This window comes from Chrysochloris asiatica, unplaced genomic scaffold, assembly GCF_000296735.1.
Source record: "Chrysochloris asiatica unplaced genomic scaffold, ChrAsi1.0 scaffold00133, whole genome shotgun sequence".
NCBI classification, from domain to species: domain Eukaryota; kingdom Metazoa; phylum Chordata; class Mammalia; order Afrosoricida; family Chrysochloridae; genus Chrysochloris; species Chrysochloris asiatica.
In genome coordinates this window covers 5,914,380-5,934,448 of record NW_006408651.1, presented here as the reverse complement: position 1 = coordinate 5,934,448, position 20,069 = coordinate 5,914,380, and the positions used below count along the sequence as shown (strand labels likewise).

The following is a 20,069-nucleotide window of genomic DNA, read 5'->3' as shown; positions in this document are numbered from 1 at the left end:
TCATGGTCTTGGATTGGTCATGGATTCTTAGCATAAGCAACAAAAGAAAAATAAATAAACCGAATTTCACACAAAAATTTTTTTTTAAGTTTTGTGAATCGGAGGATAATGCCAAAAAAGTTAAACGGATAACATAAAGAATGAGAGGAAGTATTTACAAATCATACATCTGGTAAGGTTTTAATACTGAAAATACATAAAGAACCAAAATTCAACAAGACAAACCAATTAAAACTTGTCAAAGGATTTAAATATTGCTTAAAAAAAAGATAAACAAATGACTAATAAACACATGAAAGATGCTGAAAATCACTCAGTTACCAGGGAAATACAAGTCAAAACATAAATTATCACTTCGCACCCATTTGGCTGGCTGTGAAAGGGCAAAAAACTGGAACCCTTGTATATTGCTGTATTGCTGGAGTATAGAACAGTGGGGCTGGTGTGGAAACAGTCTGGCTGGAGTATAGAACAGTGTGGCTGGTGTGGAAACAGTTTGGCTATTCCTCAAAATGTAAAACAGAGTTACCATATGACCCAATCATTCCATCATGAGTTATAAACACAAAGGATTAAAAGCAGGAAGCTTTTATGCCAAACTTGTATGCCAATGTTCACAGCAGCATCATTCACAATAATCAAAAGGTCGAAACAACCCAAGTACATAAACAAACTATGGTATATATAATGAAGAATATCACTCAGCCATAAAGAAAACTGAAGCTCTGATACACACTACCAACACAAAGGAACCTTGAAAACACCATGCTAAAGTGAAACAAGTCAGAAACAAAATACAAAAATTATACGACAACTTAAATATCTTGACTAGACAAATTCATGGAGACAGAAAGAAGATCAAAAGGTTACCAGATGATGACAGGGATGAGGAGTTATTGTTTAATGAGTACAAAGTTTCTCTCTGGGGTGAAGAAAAAGTGTTGGAAATAGTGGTGATAGAGGTATAAAGATTTATAGTGTAATTAATGATACAGAATTCCATACTTAAAAATTATTAAGGTAACACATTTTATGGTTTACACACAAGGTTAAGTCAAAACATAATACTACCATGGTTTGAGTCCATGCATGCAGATAGGTTTATTCCAAACAAAACACATTCAAATGTCTCTACAGTCAGTGGATGGCTACAGACAGTTCTCTTAGTAATACACTTTTTCTCATCTATTTCAGATGCCTTAAAAAAAGTTCCAAACAAAACAATGGATTCTCCCAGGAGATATCAAGGCAAGTGGTCGGTCGCCTCAGAGCAAACCCCTTTCCAAGACTCAGACTCTATGGAAATACACGAGCAGACATGCGCTCTGACTGGTGACCACGTTGGTCACTGATAAGGGGAAGTGAGGGAAAAACAGCAATGAAGCTGTCAGCTAAAACCTACAACTTTCAAAGACTCCTGTAAACCTGGGTGACGACCTGGTTGGCCAACAGTATGGCAAGACCTGGGGACTCCTGGGCCCAAAATCAGTGACATAGCCACAGAGGACTAGAGTGGAAAGTGAAGCGTCCAACTGATGAGAGGGCATATGCACAAGAACACCCACAGTTGCAGATAATACCCACTTGGCCTGGCTTCAATGGCTAAATGACCAGAACTCAACTCGAAGAACAAAGAGGGAAAAGTAATCTGATACAATTTGATGAACTTGACCTACACCTATGGATGCAGTAGCTCACAAGAAGGAACAAATCTTTAGAGCAAGGATCATTCCCCACCCCACCCCCATACACAGGGTAGACAGGGATAGGCAACTTGGACACTGACTACCCAAAATTGGTGGAGAGGGGCTGGAGGGGTTTCAAAGGCAAGAACTGACTGGCTTACAAGCTTTCAAGACGGAGCCTAGATCCAGAGGGCATGGAACAAGGTAGAATCTCCACTAAGTAGTAGCCAATCTGTCTGGGTGGGACTGATGAAAGGAGATAGGGATAGCACTCATGTAGTACAATAGTTAAAAATTGCTATTGGGACTGACTGTGGGGGTTGGAAATGTAAAGGTAGACGTTTTGTAGCAAAAGGAGGGGAATGGCTGACTTTGCAGTCTAGGAGCAGAGGTCCCTGGGACCATCAAGGGAGAAGAGCAGAGAGCAGGACCCTAACCAGAGAAGCAGTGATGCCAGAGATGGAGGCAGAGACAATGATGTGGAGAGATGGAGCAGCTGGGGACTTTAGATTCAGAGAGGGAGAGGGGCTGTGTGCTGACGACTGAGGGGTAAGGCTTGCAGGATATATACCCTTTGGTTGGTTGATGATGCATGGAGAGGATTGTAACCATGGCAACGAAATGATATATGACACGAATGTAAAGCTAATGTTCTCCCATGTAAACTATCACATAATTCACAATAAAACATTTAAACAAACAAACAAACAATGGATTCTGGGTGAGTTAAATTCAAGTCAGAGAGGTCAGCTCAAATAGAGCGACTGCTTTTTGGGATTCCAAAGGTTACTGTTTATAGATTTTCTCTAAGAACAAAGGATGATACTGGGGCTTATTAGGAAGCAGTTTTAAGAAAACAGAAAACTGCATTGCTGAGAAAAAGACCAAAGAAGTTGCACCAAGGAATGGCTACCCTCATTCTTCAGGGGTAGCAAGAGCTGTCCCATGAGAATATTGTTGGGAAACGTCACTCTGTCCACCCTCTAGCCCTTATCTTGCTGTTTTAGACTTTTTTTTTTGGTTTTCCAAACTCAGAGAAACATTTCATTTGAGTCCTCAGAGATGCGCAAACTGTCATTTCGATGTGGTGTAAATGGAAGAACACAGAATTATTCAGGGAAGGGCTGATTAGAGAGATAGAAACACTACCTTAAGAAGTGCATAGACCATGATGGCGGATATTTTTTGTTATTTTGTTTAATAAAGGTTTCTATGATTTCAAAAGGATACTTTTTGATTTACCTTTATTTACAGATAGATAGATCTAAGATAGATACGCAAAACCACCGTTTTTAAAAAGAGAGAGATCTATACTTATTTCCTATCTGCAGCCTTGACCTTTCCCTCCAAACTTTAGTGGAGTAGCTTCAATTACCTGCTTGTCTGGCTGTTGTTATCTCTGCTTCAATACTAAATAAATAAATAATTAAATAATACATACCCCTTAAAAAGGTACTTAATTATCTCTCCCCTCCCCATCTCAATTTCTGTTCAAATTAAACCAACACATTTTGTCAGCTCAGCTTTGAAATATTACTTAAATTGTCCCTTTAACTCACTGACAATTTGTTAGTCTAAACTGACCAACTACCTTAATACAAACTTGAAGTGATAGTACGACTTTCTCCCTGTTCTCATTTCTTTAATTTGCATTTTAGGAATAACAAAGTTGCATTCCTAAAACTGCCTTTATTATACCAACCCTCTGCTCAAAAATATTCAATGGCCTCCTCACTGCTTACAGGACTAAGTCTAAATCCATGTGCATAAGAAGCAATGTCACACAATGGAGAGCTGGGCTTAGATGCTGACTCGGCTACTTTCTGTCTAAATGACCATGCACAAGTGTCAAAATTTCTCTGGGTCTTAGCTGTCCATCTATTAAGTAGAATGATATAATTCATTCACACAAAAACCACTTACTGAGCACATTCAATAAATATCTTAAATCACTATTCTAGGCAATGGAGATATAATATATGACAAGACAAACAAGAATACTGCCTGAAAATAACTTACATTTTCATGCTACTTCTCTCACAACTGTTGAACACTTAATGAGATTATATGTGTAAAACTTAGTACAGTGTCTAAAACACAATACTGAAAAAACAAAAACCCACTAGTACACTACCAAGTTGATTCCAACTCATAGCGACTCTGCTGGGTGTTTCCAAAATGAAAATGAAAATCTTTACAGGAACAGACAGCCTTATCTTTCTCCCATGGAGTGAATGGGTCGGTCTGAACTGCTGACCTTATGAGGTTAGCAGTCCAGTGCTTATCCTACAGCGTCTCCAGGGCTCCTTAATACACAACAGAAGTTCAATAAATGTAAATCATATGAATACTAACATTGGTCATATTCTGTTGGGAAGATATAGTTATAAATGATTTTCAAATTAAACTTAGGGAAAATTTACATTGAAGTTTCTCACAAGAATAACATGCTTTTGATTTATTACACTATTTATCTGAACTCTGTTCAGATTACAACTTCTTCCAGTTGTCTTTCCATTAAGGAGCAGTTTATACAATGGTCAAGAGCATGGACCCTGGAGCTAGACCAGCTATGGTTGAATTCTTGGCTCTACTACTTAGCAATGTGACCATGAACAAGCACTTGGAAGCTCCGCACCTCAATTTTCTCATCTGCAAAACGTAGACAACAGTATCCCTCAAAGAGTTAACAAACAATTAATTAAGCTAAGATATATTAAACGCCTATTAGAACAATACCTGGCACATACCAATTTTTATTACTTAAACATTAGCTATAAAATTAGATGGAGTTAGTTTTGTGTTAACGAATTACAAAAGCATACATCCGTATCAACATTTTAAAATTAAAATACACATGCTAAAGCCAAGATTGAACTGTCTACTTTGCTATCATACTCGATTAATTCACATTATTGTTGTTGTTGTGAAGTACTGTGGCTTCGGTTCTAACTCATAAACTCTGCACAGGGTTCCCGAGGCTGTAAACTTTACGGGAGCACAACGTCTCATCTTTCTCCCGCGTAACCACTACGCTACCAGAGCTCCTTTGATTCACATTAACAAAGAATTAATTGCAGGTTCATGAGAGCCCCATGGAATTGTGGTGTGCCATCGAGTCGCTTCCAACTCACAGCTACCCAGCATAGAGGGTTTCCGAAGAACGACTGATGTGTTTGCAGTTTGGTTAGCAATCTAGTGCTTATTCTATCTTCACTCAGATCTGCTTCTTAATAATCATGACTAGGAAGGGCAAATCATATGACCTTTCTAGGTCTTCTAATTCATAGATTATCTTTATTATTTACATTAAATAGTGTAGAAAACAAAAATCAATATCAATTCAACATGTTCTACAAATTAAAATTTTAAAAGCAAGGTATCACTAAGTTGGCATATCATGAGGGACAGGGTGAAAAGTATATTACTACCAACATTGGCTCTGAAAAAAATGACAATAACTTAAAATGGAAGTTCATATTTCTATGACACTCACTTTGGATGAACTTTAACAGTATAGATAAACTTATGTGATATAAGACCATAAAAACTCTGCAATACTTACCTACTTATATGACAAGACTTAGTTACATATTACTTTTTAATATCGTTTACACAGAACATTTTATCAGTTTAGAAAATGAGAAATATACTATGATAGAAAAAATTAAGAGACATATAAAGTGGCTTCAAAAACTCCTGGAAAACCTCCATTATCTTTTAATTCCATTATTCACAAACTTTTTGAAGCTACCTGTACTAGCAGAGTTCATTCATATAAACAATTTCCATAAATATGCTGTTAATATCAATTATAAAATTTTCATCAAAAACTTGACACCAAATATGGGTATCATTTTGTCCTTATTTTACAATGTCATCATTAGATCGGCAGTGGTATATAGTAATAGCCAACTGCTGTTGTTAAGTGCCATCAAATTGGCTTCAACGAATAGCAACCCTATACGCGATTTCCTGGGAACGGCTGGTGGGTTTGAACTGCCAACCAAGTGGTTAGCAATCCAGGGCTTATCATAAAGAGCCAAACAACACTTAAATTCAAATGAATTGAAGATAAATGCAGAATAATATAGAAATGCAAAGGTTGGAAACTAAGAAGAAGGATCAGTCATTGGAGAATATAGTCTTGGTGGTAAAAACAATGCTGGAGATTGCATGATAGAATTTTCAAGACCAACGATTTCTTCATTACAAGTACCTTTTTTAAGAAACATAAAAGATGACTATATATATGGACTTCACCAGATGGAATACACAGACATCAAACTGGCTACATCTGTGGAACGAGCGGTGGAGAAACTACTTATCAGCAACCAAAACATTGTCAAGGACAGACTGTGACACAGACCATCAGTTGCTCATACGCAATTTCGGGCTGACGCTGCAGAATATTAAAACAAGTCCAAGAGTCAAAATATGACCTTGAATATATCCCACCTGAATTTAGAGGTCATCTCAAGAATAGATTTGGTGCATTAGACACTAATGACCTAAAACCAGAAGAGTTATGGGACAACATCAAGATCATACAGGAACCAAGCCAATGGTCATTAAGAAGAAAGAAGGAAAAGACCAAAATGGATGCCAGAAGAGACTCTGCAACTTGCTCGCCAGAACAGAGATGCTAAAACAAATCGAAGAAATGAAGAAAACAAAGAACTGAATAGAAAATTTTAAGGGGCAACTCAAGCAAAGTCAAGCATTATAATGAAATGTGCAAAGACCTGGAGATAGAAAACTAAAAGGGAAGAATATATTCAGCACTTCTCAAGCTGAAAAAACAGAGAAAATTCAAGCCTCAACTTGCTATACTGAAGGATTCAATGGGGAAAATATTGAATGATGCAGGAAGCATCTTGACAAAAAACTACCTATGCCTCACGATTCCTGAAATCCTAAGACTGAGAAAGTGATAGAATTAAAGTCAGGCCTTGAAACTGTATCTCCAAAAATCATGTTCAATAATGTCTTTACTTCTTTATTGTGCCTAAATCCACCTATAAAAACCACCACTGTAATTGTGAACTTACACTCCTGGTTTTCTGGGGTTTGCTAAGTAATGGTAAAAAGATTCTCATTACTTACGTGCATCATTAAAACTATAAACCAGAGATAAAGTGAGGTATCTAGAGATTAGTGTGTTGACACAGTACAGCAGTGAAGTCCAAAGACCAAACTCTACCTGCCTTATTAGATAGTGGTACAAATAATCTAATATTATTTTTATATACATAATAAGGAAAGCTTTGAGAAAGAAAGTCTGTGTGAAAAATCGTGTTTTTTTCAAGAAAAGCCCAGTTGTTGTAGTCAGTAACCTTAAGGGTCCGGATGATACGAACATATCATTTTACAGTGCCAACTTCAACCCCAATTATCAATATGCTGTTTTATATCCTTAAGCACAGAAAGTTCAGTGAAGCTTTAAAATTATATTTTCAGTATTGTTTAACTATATTCAAACAGATTGTTGAGTCTGTAACTAAAAATGCCAAAGAAAGATTCCAAGTTTGGTGTTGTTAAGTGTTGTCAAATCTGTTAAGACTCATAGCAACTCTGTATAGGGTTTCTGAGGAGTGGCTGGTCAGTCTGAACTGCTGACCCTGCAGTTCAATACGACCTTGAAATCGAGTGCTTAATCGTATGACATGCCACACCAGGCCTCCTCTTTCAGAGTTTGTTGTTGTTGTAATGTACTTTCAAGTGGGTTAAAACTCACAGCAAGCCTGTATAGGGTTTCCGAGGAATGAATGGGGAGCTTGAACCACCAACCTTGCAGTTCAAACCGACCTTGCAGTCCAGTGCATTGACTCACTGTGTCACACCAGGATTCCTTTATACAATTTGTTGTTTTTGTTAAATGCAACTGAGTCGGTTCTGATCCATAGTGACCCTAGATAGGGTTTCTGAGGAGCAGCTGCTGAACTTGAACCACTGACCTTTTGGTTCAAATAGAATTTGCAGTCCAGCAGCGCATTAACCCACAAGTTTCTATATCTTTAAGGAAGCAGAAAGTCTCATTTTATCCTGCAGAGAACTTATCATTTGGAGCCACCGAGTCCCCCAAGTTTGCTGCTGTCATGCTTCAAAGGCAACAATTAAAATTCTACCTAGTCAAAAAATTTCTAATTCAACTGAAATTCCATTCTAAATGCTACTTTGCCTTATAAAAGATAGCAGTAACTCACTTCGATAAACACATGTTATAAAAAGAAATTTTATAAATACTTCACTTGCAAAAACACTGTTTTTTGTTTTGTTTTGTTTTTTAAATCATTAAGTTCTCTTAGGCGAGAAGAAAAGTTCTTTTGACTTTTTCTTTTGGTTTACGTAATAATACCAAAACTGGCATAACCACACAAAGTTATTTACACCATTTAAGAATAATCCTGCAGGTATACCCTTTGGTTGGTTGATGATGCACGGAGGGGATTGTAATCATGGCAATGAAATAATATATGATAGGATGAATGTGAAGCTAATGGTCTCCCATGTAAGCTATCACATAAATTCACAATAAAACAGTAAAAAATAAAAAATAATCCTGCATTCGATCTTAAATTTTAAAATCCAATTTAAAAAAAAACTGTCATAAACAACATGTTGTTGTTGTTAAGTGCTATCAAGTCAGTTCTGACTCTCACGGTGACCCAGGTAAAGGGTTTCCACGGTGCAGCTGCTAGGTTTGAACCATGACATTTAGGTTCAAAATGACCTTGTGGTCCACTGTTTATCCAACAGCACCATACCAGGATTCCAGAATGGCAAAGTACCTAGAAAATGTCCCAATATTTTCCTCATACATATATATAAATTTGGACCCCCAAAATAATTTTTTTCAATATATTCAAAAGAAATATGAAAGATTTTAAAGAAGGGGAAAGAAATAGCTCTATCTCATTGCTAGAGCAAGACTCATTAATATTTAGAGCAAGACTTATATATTAATATATATTGTAGTAAATAAAAACTATTAAATGACTTTAATAAGCATTATGCTCTGAAATCCAGCTTTTATTTTGAAACTTCAGACAACCATACTACCTATATTTTAAAAACAGCATAATAAAGACAACGCTGGAGTTAAGGATTAGCTGGCTGGCATATGGCTGTGTGCCATGGCGTTGGTTCTCACTCATAGCAACCCTGTGCAGGGTTTCCGAGACCGTAAATCTTTACGGGAGCAGAAAGCTTCGTCTTTGTCCTGCGGAACAGCTGGCAGTTTCGAACTGCTGACCCTGCGGTTCACAGCCCAATTCGTAACCACTACGCTACCAGAGCTCCTTGGAGTTAAGGGTTAAAAAAATAAAAATTATGACAAATAATAACGATTTCAAAGACAAAAACATCCTTATAATCCACACAAATAAAAATTTGAATGAAAAAATTGATAATCTCAAAGGAAAAATTTTCTCTAGACTTCTACTCACATTCTGAATTATCATAAAGCAAAATTTACAATAAAAACAAGGCACATAACTTCCAAAACTGATGTAACTATATTGGATTGCAAAACAGATAAATTTAACGTCCAAACAAAATATGATAAGAACTAGGAAAAAATTTAAGCAAATGCTGTTCAAGTGCTCAAAAGATGCTCACTGTAGACCAGCAAAAAAAAAAAAAAAAAAACTGTAGCAGGGACTGGCTACAGTCATTGAATTTTCAGACATAAGACCTAGGCAAGCATTAAAGAGTTAAGCCACCATTTTCAATGGCTCATAATTCTTCTGGAGTCTTAGTGTAGCACTGTGGGTCAATGTGCTGGACTGCAAAGTCAGTTTGAACTACAAGGTTAGTGGTTCAAGCTCACCAGTCGCTCCTCGGACACCTATACAGGGTAGCTATGGGTTGGAATTGACTAAACGGCACTTAACAACAACAATCATTCTTCCACAAAAATATTAGTAGTAGAATGGTTCACAACAAAACTGTTATGTAAAAATTTTTTACAACAATTTCCTGTGATATTCTGAGATGCGCACATGGAGAACTGCTGAAGTATTCTTCAGAAAAAAAGTATATGGAATAAGTCTAAATTTTTCTTTGGAAATGAAGAATGCTCACTTTACTCTGTTAGTAATAATGTATATTTAACACGAAGTTAACTAATAACCTAAAGATCACTATAGATTATGGTTAATAAAAGTGGGTGAAACCTACTTATCACTAAATAATCTATATGCTTTCATTTTAGCACTGCATTTCATAAAGCAGTAAGTCCATCATAAACCTCTGTACTTTACTCACAAGGCCTTATCTAGCACATGCATTACACGTTCCTTCCTAGGTTTCAATCAGTGAAACGTCACTAGGTAGGTTTGAGCAAATGTATACCCACCAATCATCTGAACTTTGATATCAACTGGGCTGAAAGCTTATTTAGCCTGTTATTGGAACTTAAGCACCATTCTGATTGCTAGGGAATGAAGAAACTGTTGCTGTCTCTGAACTATTGCTGGGGTTCTAACTTTATACGCAAAATATTGAAGACTGTAAGAAAACTTTTCTTCTACAAGTTACTGAAGTAAAAATGAGGTAAGCAGTTAAGTGTTTTATTTTATTTACAAGTTTAATTCTAGAACATAATAAAATTTCTTGGAGTAAAACTATTTTTTGTTAAATCCTATACTTATATTTTAAAGGTAAAATTAAATAATTTTGGAGGACTTTTAATTTATTTAATGAATATTATATTTTTCACCAAAGGTCATTATTAGGCCATTAACACTCAAAACTAAAACGTACAGGCTGTTTTGGGGAAATTTGTCAGTTTCCAAAAATCAGTTGCTAAGTTTCCTAATTACTTATGTCAATTATTACATTATTAGTGTTAGGTTGATGATTACAATCATCTGAAATGACGAAAGGGCTTTAACTACCATTTTTCCTTTCTAGGTAGCCAATGCTTCTAATTTTACCGTTCGTATTCTTGAAAGAATTTTTGTATGCATTTACTAGAAATAGATTTTGATCTAAATTAAAATGGCATTATACAGCAGATTCAGAAAAGTGATTAAACATATTAAAGTAAAAAATAGAATCATTACTTAAGAAAATACAGATGCAAATATAAAATGCTCATGAGACCAAAATTAAACATCTAAGTTTCACACCTACCATTTCCTAAATTTACTAAGAACATGAATAAATCAAGATTCTTTTCTGAGAAAGAAGTACACTTAGAGGTAACCTATAGACTTTCATCATAAAAAGGGAAATGAATCTTCCGATATGCTTAATGGGGTTATCAAATGTAACAGCAACTCCATGTGGACTATGTCTCAAATTCCAGTGGAGATGCTGTTACTTTTGATGGTTACCAACCTGCTACAATAAAAAGGAACAACAAAGAAAGGGATAAATCATTGTCACTTAATTCTCACTGGATTAACGAAGAAAAAAAAAAGGTTACCTTTCATTTGGTCTTACAAAGCTGACAAAGAATTAATATCAATTTTCTTGAATCCAAGTGTTACACACCACATACAGTAAATCAGCGATGGAAGAGGAGTACAGTCAACATTAAGAAAAAGGTACACAGGAAAATGACCTATGAATTGACAGACAATATGGCTAAGTTTGCCTGTCATTTCTGTAGGCCAATATTCTGTATGCCTCTGCTACTTCAAAGTCAGAAATGAACTAATACAAGGCAAGCAACACAATGAAGCTACACAGAAAAAAAATCTATAACACACCATGTAAATATATTAATTGTAAATAAAACATAAATGATAATAAAAATCTGCTTGTGTTTTTTTCTGATAAAGCTCATATTTTTTTCACCCAGCTTGCTCATGTATCAACTTACATACCATTTTATTGTCATGATAAAATAATGGTCAATTAAACCAGTCTGCTCTAGTTACTTATATGTACATATATGGTCTGTCTCAATCACTTCAGGGAAATTCCCTAAAAATATTCTCCTCTAAATATTGAAAAGAATGAGAAACATTCATGGTGGCTTTTTAACATTTCTTTCAAAGAAAATCTTCTATTGTAAACAATACTTGTGTAAATTTATTTCAACTATAATCACTTTGGGAGAACAGTGGCTCTGTAGGATAAGCACAGGACTGTGAACTACAAGGTTGACAGTTTAAATTCACCAGCTGCTCCTCCAGAGAAGGAAACGTCTTTATGCTACCACAAAGACATACTACCACAATGACATACCCTCACAAAGCCTATCCAGGGTCGCTGTGAGCCAGAACCCACTTGGCGGCACTAATAATGACAACATAATCACTTTCATTCTCAACTGATGAATTCTTAACAGAAGGAATTAAGGTCTTAGTCATTAACATGTCACCAAGCTCTAAATTAGAAGAATAGAATGATCAATACTATTTACAACAAAGCATTTCATCTCAATTCCAAATGTTAATAAAACTAAAGTATAAAGTAGCCTTTCAGAATCCTGAAAGCAGTTCAGGAAAACTGTCAAGTTATCTACAAAGGAGAACCAACAAGGTTAAACTCTGGTTTCTTATAAGAGACCATGCAGGCAAGAAGCCATTGGAATGACAGATACAAAACTCTGGGGGGAAAAAAGGTTGCCAACCAAGTATCATACACCCAGGAAAACTGTCCCTGAAACACGACAGCAAAATTAGGGCATTTCTAGATAAAGAGAAATTAAATGAATTTGTAATTATCAGACCAACTTTACAAAAAATGCTAAGGGGTGTTCTCTGGAATGAGAACCAACAACAGCAAACAACCTGAGCTTACCACACATGACAACACTAACAAAAACTCAACCCAGATATAGAAGTATTTAAAGTCAAAGAAACCTATAAAACTGAAAATAGAGAACCAGAGATATCAATGTATAATGAAGTCAACTACAAATCAAAAAGAGGGAATAGTCGAGATATAGAATTTCCAAATGGCAAGAAAGTCAAGTAGATTCCATTATAAAACAGACTGCTTTAAGCAGGGAAATTTTTAATAAATTACAGGGTAATCTCTTAAAAAAAAAAAAAAATACACCTGCACATCAATATAAAAAAAGAAGGAAGTCTGAAAGATTAAGTAACTATTAACACAAGAAAAATGAAAATGAAAAGAAAACCCACAAACAAAATGAACGCAGCACAGAAACTTATATAAAAGAATCCAAGAGCACCACAAAAAACAACACACAGAAAAATGACAACAACCATCTCATACTTACTGATAATTACACTAAATGCAAATGGATTAAATGTACCAGTCAAGAGACATAAAGAACAGAATACATATAAAAACAGGATGCTTCAGTATGCTGTCTACAAAAGACATAAAAAAGATACAGACAGCCCAAATGCCCATCAACAGAAGAATGGTCAAACAAAGTTTGGTACATATACACAATGGGATACTACAAAACACTGAAGAATAATGATGAATCGTGAAACACCTCACAACCTGGTTGAACCTAGAGAACATTATGCTGAGGGTGATTAATCAATCACAAAAGGGCAAATCGTATGAGACTAACTTTGTGAAAAACTTTTTAAAAATTTTTTTCTTGATAAAAGAATCAATCTATGATGGTTACGGGGAGAGGGGTGGAACAGAAAATTATTCATGTTAACATGGGTGACAGAGCAGACAATATACAACATGAGGGAGTTTAACAGAGGAAAGATGAAGGTAGTGGGAGACTCAAGGAATGCAACAGTTAAAGTAAATAGAGGGAAATGCTGTGTAACTGTTGGCACATGAGGGGACTGCAACCATGTGGTGAAGCAAAGTGAATGGTCTGTTGAATGTAAAACATGTGATCTGCTCTGTAAACCTTCACTCAATTTACAATAAAAAGTTTTTAAAAATAAAAATTAAAAAATAGCTTTTCACTGACTTTCTGGTGTCCAGCCTCTAGTTTCTCTTCCTAAAGTACAGTTTTACACCCATCATCATAACTGGTTCTAGTACTAGTTGCCATCAAGCCAACTACGACTCATGGCAACTCCAAATGTCAGTAGAAAAATATGCCCATAGGATAGTCAATGACTCAATTGTTGGAAGTAAATCACCAGGCCTGTCTTCCAAGGTGCCTCTCTGTGGACACGAACCTTCTTCAAGCTTTCAGTTAGCTGCCAAGCATGTTAGCCATGTACACCACCCAGGGACTCTTGGATTTCCATAAATATGGTATACTTTCTAGGCCCAGGTCTTCAGCTCCTGTTAGTCCCTCTACTTAGAAAACACTCCCCCTTTTCCTAGTTTGCTACCTACAACTCATGACTCAACTCAGATGCCATATCATCTCTAAATAAAGCAAATGAGCTATTTGGTGGTTTAACATTTGCCAAGGCAGACCCTCAAGTTCCTCACTCTGAAGCATGTAATCATAAGGTATCATAGCCATATTAAGGAGTGATCACAACATGTATTTAAAACTGAAAAGGAACTTTCATGCAAGGCATACTAAGACCATCTAAATCTGTGGTTATTAAAATTTAAAAAGGAAAAAAAAACTTCATAAACATTTTTCAAATCTGTGAAAATATATAATTCATGAACACATAACCTAAGTAGTACTGACAATGAAAAGTAGATCCTTTTCACAAAAAATGTTAAAGAACCCCAAGGCAGGGACAGTCAAGTCTATGCGTACAGTCTCTTAAACTTCTAATTACTTGCTGACTACCATGTCCTCAAATTCATAACTGGCTTCTCAACTGATGAAATGTGTAAATAGTCACCAAAATGTCAACTCTTTACTGATGCTAGAGTGTACTTTAGTAAAAATTCCATATACCAAATTAAAGCAGAACTACTAAAAAAGAAAATGAAAACTTACAATGTATTCCCAAAAAAAATGGCTAACATTTCCCTTCCAATATCTGTTAAGAGCAACAGCAAAACTCAAACTCTCCCTAAATTAGACAATCCCATCAGTCCTGTTTATAACAGTTATGAGCAGTACCTAACATTGACATGTACTAAGTCTCTGCAAGTGTTTCTTAAATAACAAATGAACTGTTAAGTGCATGGAGTCAGTTCCAACTCAGACCGACCTTGTACAGGGTTTCCGAGGCTGTAAATCTTTACAGGAGCAGAAAGCCTCCTCTTTCTCCCGTGGAACAGCTGGTAGTTTCCAACTGCTGACCTGGCGGTTCACAGCCCAATTCATAACCACTATGCTACCAGAGCTCCTTAACAAATGAAGAGCACCTACCATTTATGGAACACTATGTTCTATTCCAGGATTTTTAACTGTATTACGTAGAATTCATAATAATTCTGTCACAAGCACAGTTCGTTCTATTTTACAGAAAAGCAAACTGAGACTCAGAGAAATTAAGCAGTCTCCAGAATCTTATATTACCCTAAAAACAAAATTATTTTCAAATATTATATTAATACGCACAGAAGTTATGAAAAATTAAAAAACAGTCTACTTTTTTTTACATTTTATTAGACAACAAAACTTACTTTAAAATGCCAAAAAAATTTAAAAAGAGTTCATTCTACCTGTTGATCAAGAATTCATCTTTTGTCTTATGATGAAAAACCGGAATCGGAACACCCCAAACTCTTTGTCTTGATATACACCAGTAGGGTCGCCTGTCCATCATTTCAACCATGCCATTCAGTGCTGACCCAGGAATAAATTTCACCTTTTTTAATAATTCCTGAAATTGATTCACAAGTCAATTTCTAGCAAAATGAAGTAGAACTTTATTTTTCCCAGTGCGGTTCTTTATTTTGAAATATAAACATTCAAAGTAAATTCACATGCTCTCTCCCATCCACTCATCAAAAAACCCCATTTAAAAAAAAAAAGATTTCATAACAAATTACATAAAATAAAATGGGACAAAGGACCCAATAAATAACAGTGACAGCAGACTCCACTATGGAGGATATGACAAGCTATTTTTTACCACCAACTCCTAGGACTCTTGATCAAAGCTGTTAATAACAGGTTTCATAAAAGATTTTTACTTCATTAAACTACAATGTAGTAGTTAAGTGCCGTTGAGTTGGTTCTGACTCACAGTGGCCCTATATAGGGTTGGTTTCCAAGGAGCAACTGATGAGTTTGAATCGCCAACCTTGCAATTCGAACCCACCTTGAGATCAAGTGCTTATCCTATGGTGCCACACCAGGGCTCCTCATTAGACTATAAGCAAATCAATTCAGCCTTGATTTCAAGTTTGTTTGTTTTTTTTAATGCTTGAAAAGTAAGTTACTAGCCTAGGATACCAAGCAAGAATTTGCAACTTAACTAAATTTTACATCACATAGTTTACACAACAGAAAAAAAAAGAAAGAAATTGTTAAAATCCATTACTTATTATTTACTTACCACCTCAAGAACTTTCCTTTACTGCCCCCTCATCCCCAAGAGTGTAAACTACTAGCATTTGAGTTAATTTCATTCACTTTATTGGCCAACTACCAAAATACTAAATATATTAATTGCTAAAGCATTTGGTATTAATATCCAGAAAGTCAGAATTAACCTAAAAATATCTATCATTTAATAAAAGCATTTTTATATTTTCAGAGTAGTTTTAAATGATTTTCTTTCTTACTTGAACTCAACTAGAAATCCCTTATCCAAGGCCTTTTATAGCACCACCTACTGGCAAAATGGCATCATCTCTATTTTCAACTGGATTAAAGGTGGGTTAAAAATCCAGGAAATGAAGAGGGAGTCTAGATCCAGAGGGCAAGGAGGAAGGTAGAATCTCCACTAAGTAGTATCCAAATCTGTCTGGGCGGGACTGATGAAATGAGATGGGGATAGCACTCATGTGGTACAATAGTGAATAATTACCATCAGAACTGACTGTGAGGATTGGAAATTTAAAGGTAGGCAGGCGTTTTGTAGCAAAAATAGGGGAGCGGTTGACTTTGCAGGACAGGAACGGAGGCCCCTGGGACCATTAAGGGAGAAGAGCGGAATGCGGGACCCAACCCAGAGAAACAGTGATGCCAGAGATGGAGGCAGAGATGATGACATGGAGAGATGGAGCGTCTGGGGACTCTAGACCCAGAGAGGGAGAGGGGCTGTGTACTGACGACTGAGGGGCAGGCTTGAGTAGTGTACCTTTTGGTTGGTTGATGGCGCAAAGAGGGGTCTGTAATCATGGCAATGAAATGATATACGATAGGATGAATGTGAAGCTAATGTTCTCCCATGTAAACTATAACATAATTCACAATAAAACAGTTAAAAAACAAATCCAGGAAATATGCTTCCCAGGTATGAGAATGTCAACATAATAAAACTGTTCATGAGTACTTTGGAATAAAATACTCTTGTATATGAATTTAAAAAAAAACAAAAAACAGGAAATATGAATACTGACTAGATATTTCATTTTGTTAAGGAATTATTACTTTCTTTAGGGTGGTAGCAGCGTTGGAGTTCTATTTTTTAAAGTCTTTAAAACTTTCAGATCTCCAAATCCAAACACCAGACCCATGGAGTCAGTTGTGCATCACAGTACCCTATGGAAGGAGTAGAACAGCTACACAGGGTTTCTGAGGCAGTACACTTTTACAAAGCAGACTACCCCGTTTTTCTCCGATGGAACAGTGGAGGGTTCTAACTATCAATCTTTTGGTTAACAGCTTAACCCACATGCTGAAATATTTCTGGAAGAAATAGTACCCAGAATTTACTTTAAAATAATTCACTGGGTAGTGGATAAAGGTAGGTTGGTAGGAAGGAGGGCAGATAAAAACAAAATTTGCCAAAAGTTGATTCATGATTAAGAGCTAGGTAATGGGAACATGGTGGTGCACTGTCCTATCCCCTCAATTTCAGCAAAGAGCAACTGAAAATTTTTTCACAATAAAGTTTGAATAAACAAAAACTTGGCTTACACATATTGTATCAGAATTCTGCCACCACAAATCTGTGCAGAGCTGGCAGTTAAACATTTTAACCTTTACAAGTCAGGAAAATAAAATTTTAAGAGTGTAAAAACAAAAAAATAAAAATAATTTATATCACAATTGTCCATACTTTTTGTTAAGTACCACTGAGTCAGTTCCAAGTCACATCAACCCTGTACAGGGTTTCCGAGGCTTTAAATTTTCACAGGAGCAGAAAGCATCATTTTTCCCCCACAAAGAGGCTGGCGAGCTCGAACCACGGACCTTGTGGTTCACAGTCCAGTGCTCATCATATGGAGCCTCCGTGCTAGGTGAGTTTAAAAAATGTGAATTGCTATGTATTGCTTTGGCTAGGGCCTCAAATTACCGAAAAATAAAGAAGCCAATAAATAAAGCAAAATGTCTACATAGTCTTCCTAGCTAACATATTTGACGTCTTAAAATTTAAATTATATTTGAGCTCTTTCACTCAACAAAATCAAATTGAGCGTAAGATCTATCATACATATATCATAGATACATATATACACGTATGGAATGAAAGAACTCAAACACGTATTAAACATTTAGAACACTGGCTATATATAACAACTTCTAAAATCAACCGCAATTATAATTTTAAGGTAGTAAATGGGCTTTAAATAGATAGTTTCATTACATGTCTATTATGTGCTTGATACTGCTCTAGGAATTTTCAGTCACTTACCCCTGGAGTCCTGGTATGGCACTGTAGGATAAGCACTCAACCACAAAGTCAGTTTAAACTGTAATATCGATGGTTCAAATCAACAAGCCGCGCTTCAGAAACCCAGTACTTAACAACACCCCGTGAGGCAGGCATTATTATCACTTCTGTATATGAGGAAACAGGATCTACAAGTTTAAACAACTTTTGAAATTCAGTTCTGTCCTAATCCGACTTTCAATATGGGCAGGAAAGTCTACCTATGCACTGTGACTTTGGGCAAGTCAATCAGGGTCTCACTTTCCACACATATTCAATGAAAAGATGGAATTCCAATGTCCTTGGAGATCTAACAGTCTACAACTTTATGAAAACAAATCGTAATAACAGCAAGCCCTTTAATACCCAAAACCCCAACTCAATACCACAGTCAACCCTTTCATACTGAGGGAATGATACACCCAAGTCCTATCATAAGATGCCTTTTATACCTTGGCTGTGGGCTTAATATCCATGATATTCACAAACCACTGTTTGCTGGCACGAATAATCACCGGTTTCTTGGTTCGCCAGTCATAGGGATAGCTGTGTACCAATTTTTCTTCTTTCACCAAATTCTTTGCAGCCTGAAGCATCTTTATAACTTTAAAAAATAACAATTTATATTAGACATAATTAAAAAGTACAAGAAAAAAAAAAAAGTACATGAAAATTCTATTAATGCTCTAAATTGTAAAGAAGTACTAAATCTAGATCAATAGATGCCAATAGGAGTAGCTACTTCCCTGGAATCGCAAGTATACACTGGGAATCTTGGAGCAGAAAAGTCAAGGACTATATAGCTTAATAAAACTTCAAATGATACTAATCCCAAGGCTCATCACTTCAAAGGAAAGATGAACAACTTATTCAAAATTCTACATTTGAAGCTCAGAGGCAATCCAGAAAAAACCAGGTGTAATAGGTTGAACTGGGTCCTCAAAAACAGTATATTCAACTAGCATGCTCTTGTGACTGGATTTGGTAATAGGGTCTTTTAAATGTAAGCAAGTTAAAAGGAAGCCATTGTTGATTAAAGGCACTCTGGTAGCACAGTGGTTTCGAGTTGGGCTGCTAGCATCAAGGTCAGCAGTTCAATACTACCAGTCGTTCCATGGGAGAAAGATGAGGCTTTCTGATCCCGTAAAGATTTACAGCCTTGGAAACCCTATGCAGGGTTGCTATGAGTCAGAACCGACTCCATGGCACACAACCACCACCACCAACATTGTCAATTAGGACATGTCTGAATCAAATAAGCAGTGTCATTGTATAAAAGGAAGAGAGGACACACAGACAGACACCCAACAGAAATGAAGGCCACCCAAAAGACGGGAGGCAGAGACTCAGTGATACAGCTACAGGTAACGAACACCAAGGACTACCGGGAGACACCAGAAGCTAGGAAGAAAAAAAAGGATCCTTTTCCAGCATCTACAGACACCACGGCCCTGGTGATAACTGGATTTAGAACTGCTAGCGCCCAGAACTGTAAGACAATAAATTTCTGCAGTCTTAAATCACCAAATTTGTGATGATGTGCTACAGTATTCCTAGGAAATGAAGACACCATGTCTAATTGGCCTTGGTTCTTTTTCGTGTGGGCAAAGAGGTTTTCCTAATACCAGATTCTTGGATCCACAAAGAAAAGCAGGAAAATAATTTAAGGTTGGTAGGAATGGTGTTGCATTCATCATCAAAAAGAACATATCCAAATCAGTCATGAGGTACAATGCTGTAAGTGATAGGATAATATCCATGCGCCTATAGGGAAGCCCAGTTAATACCA

General features: G+C 36.3%; 1 protein-coding gene across 1 annotated transcript in view; it reads right to left on the bottom strand.

Annotated features, from left to right (window-relative positions):
* IARS2 (isoleucyl-tRNA synthetase 2, mitochondrial) overlaps nucleotides 1–20,069 on the bottom strand; it is a 126,200-nt gene that overhangs the window by 26,289 nt on the left and 79,842 nt on the right. The window contains exons 11-12 of the mRNA XM_006869714.1: nucleotides 18,733–18,884; nucleotides 15,177–15,337 (exon numbers count right to left, since the gene is read on the bottom strand). Of these exons, the coding sequence (XP_006869776.1) occupies nucleotides 15,177–15,337; nucleotides 18,733–18,884 (313 nt within the window). The remainder of the gene's footprint in view (nucleotides 1–15,176; nucleotides 15,338–18,732; nucleotides 18,885–20,069) is intronic.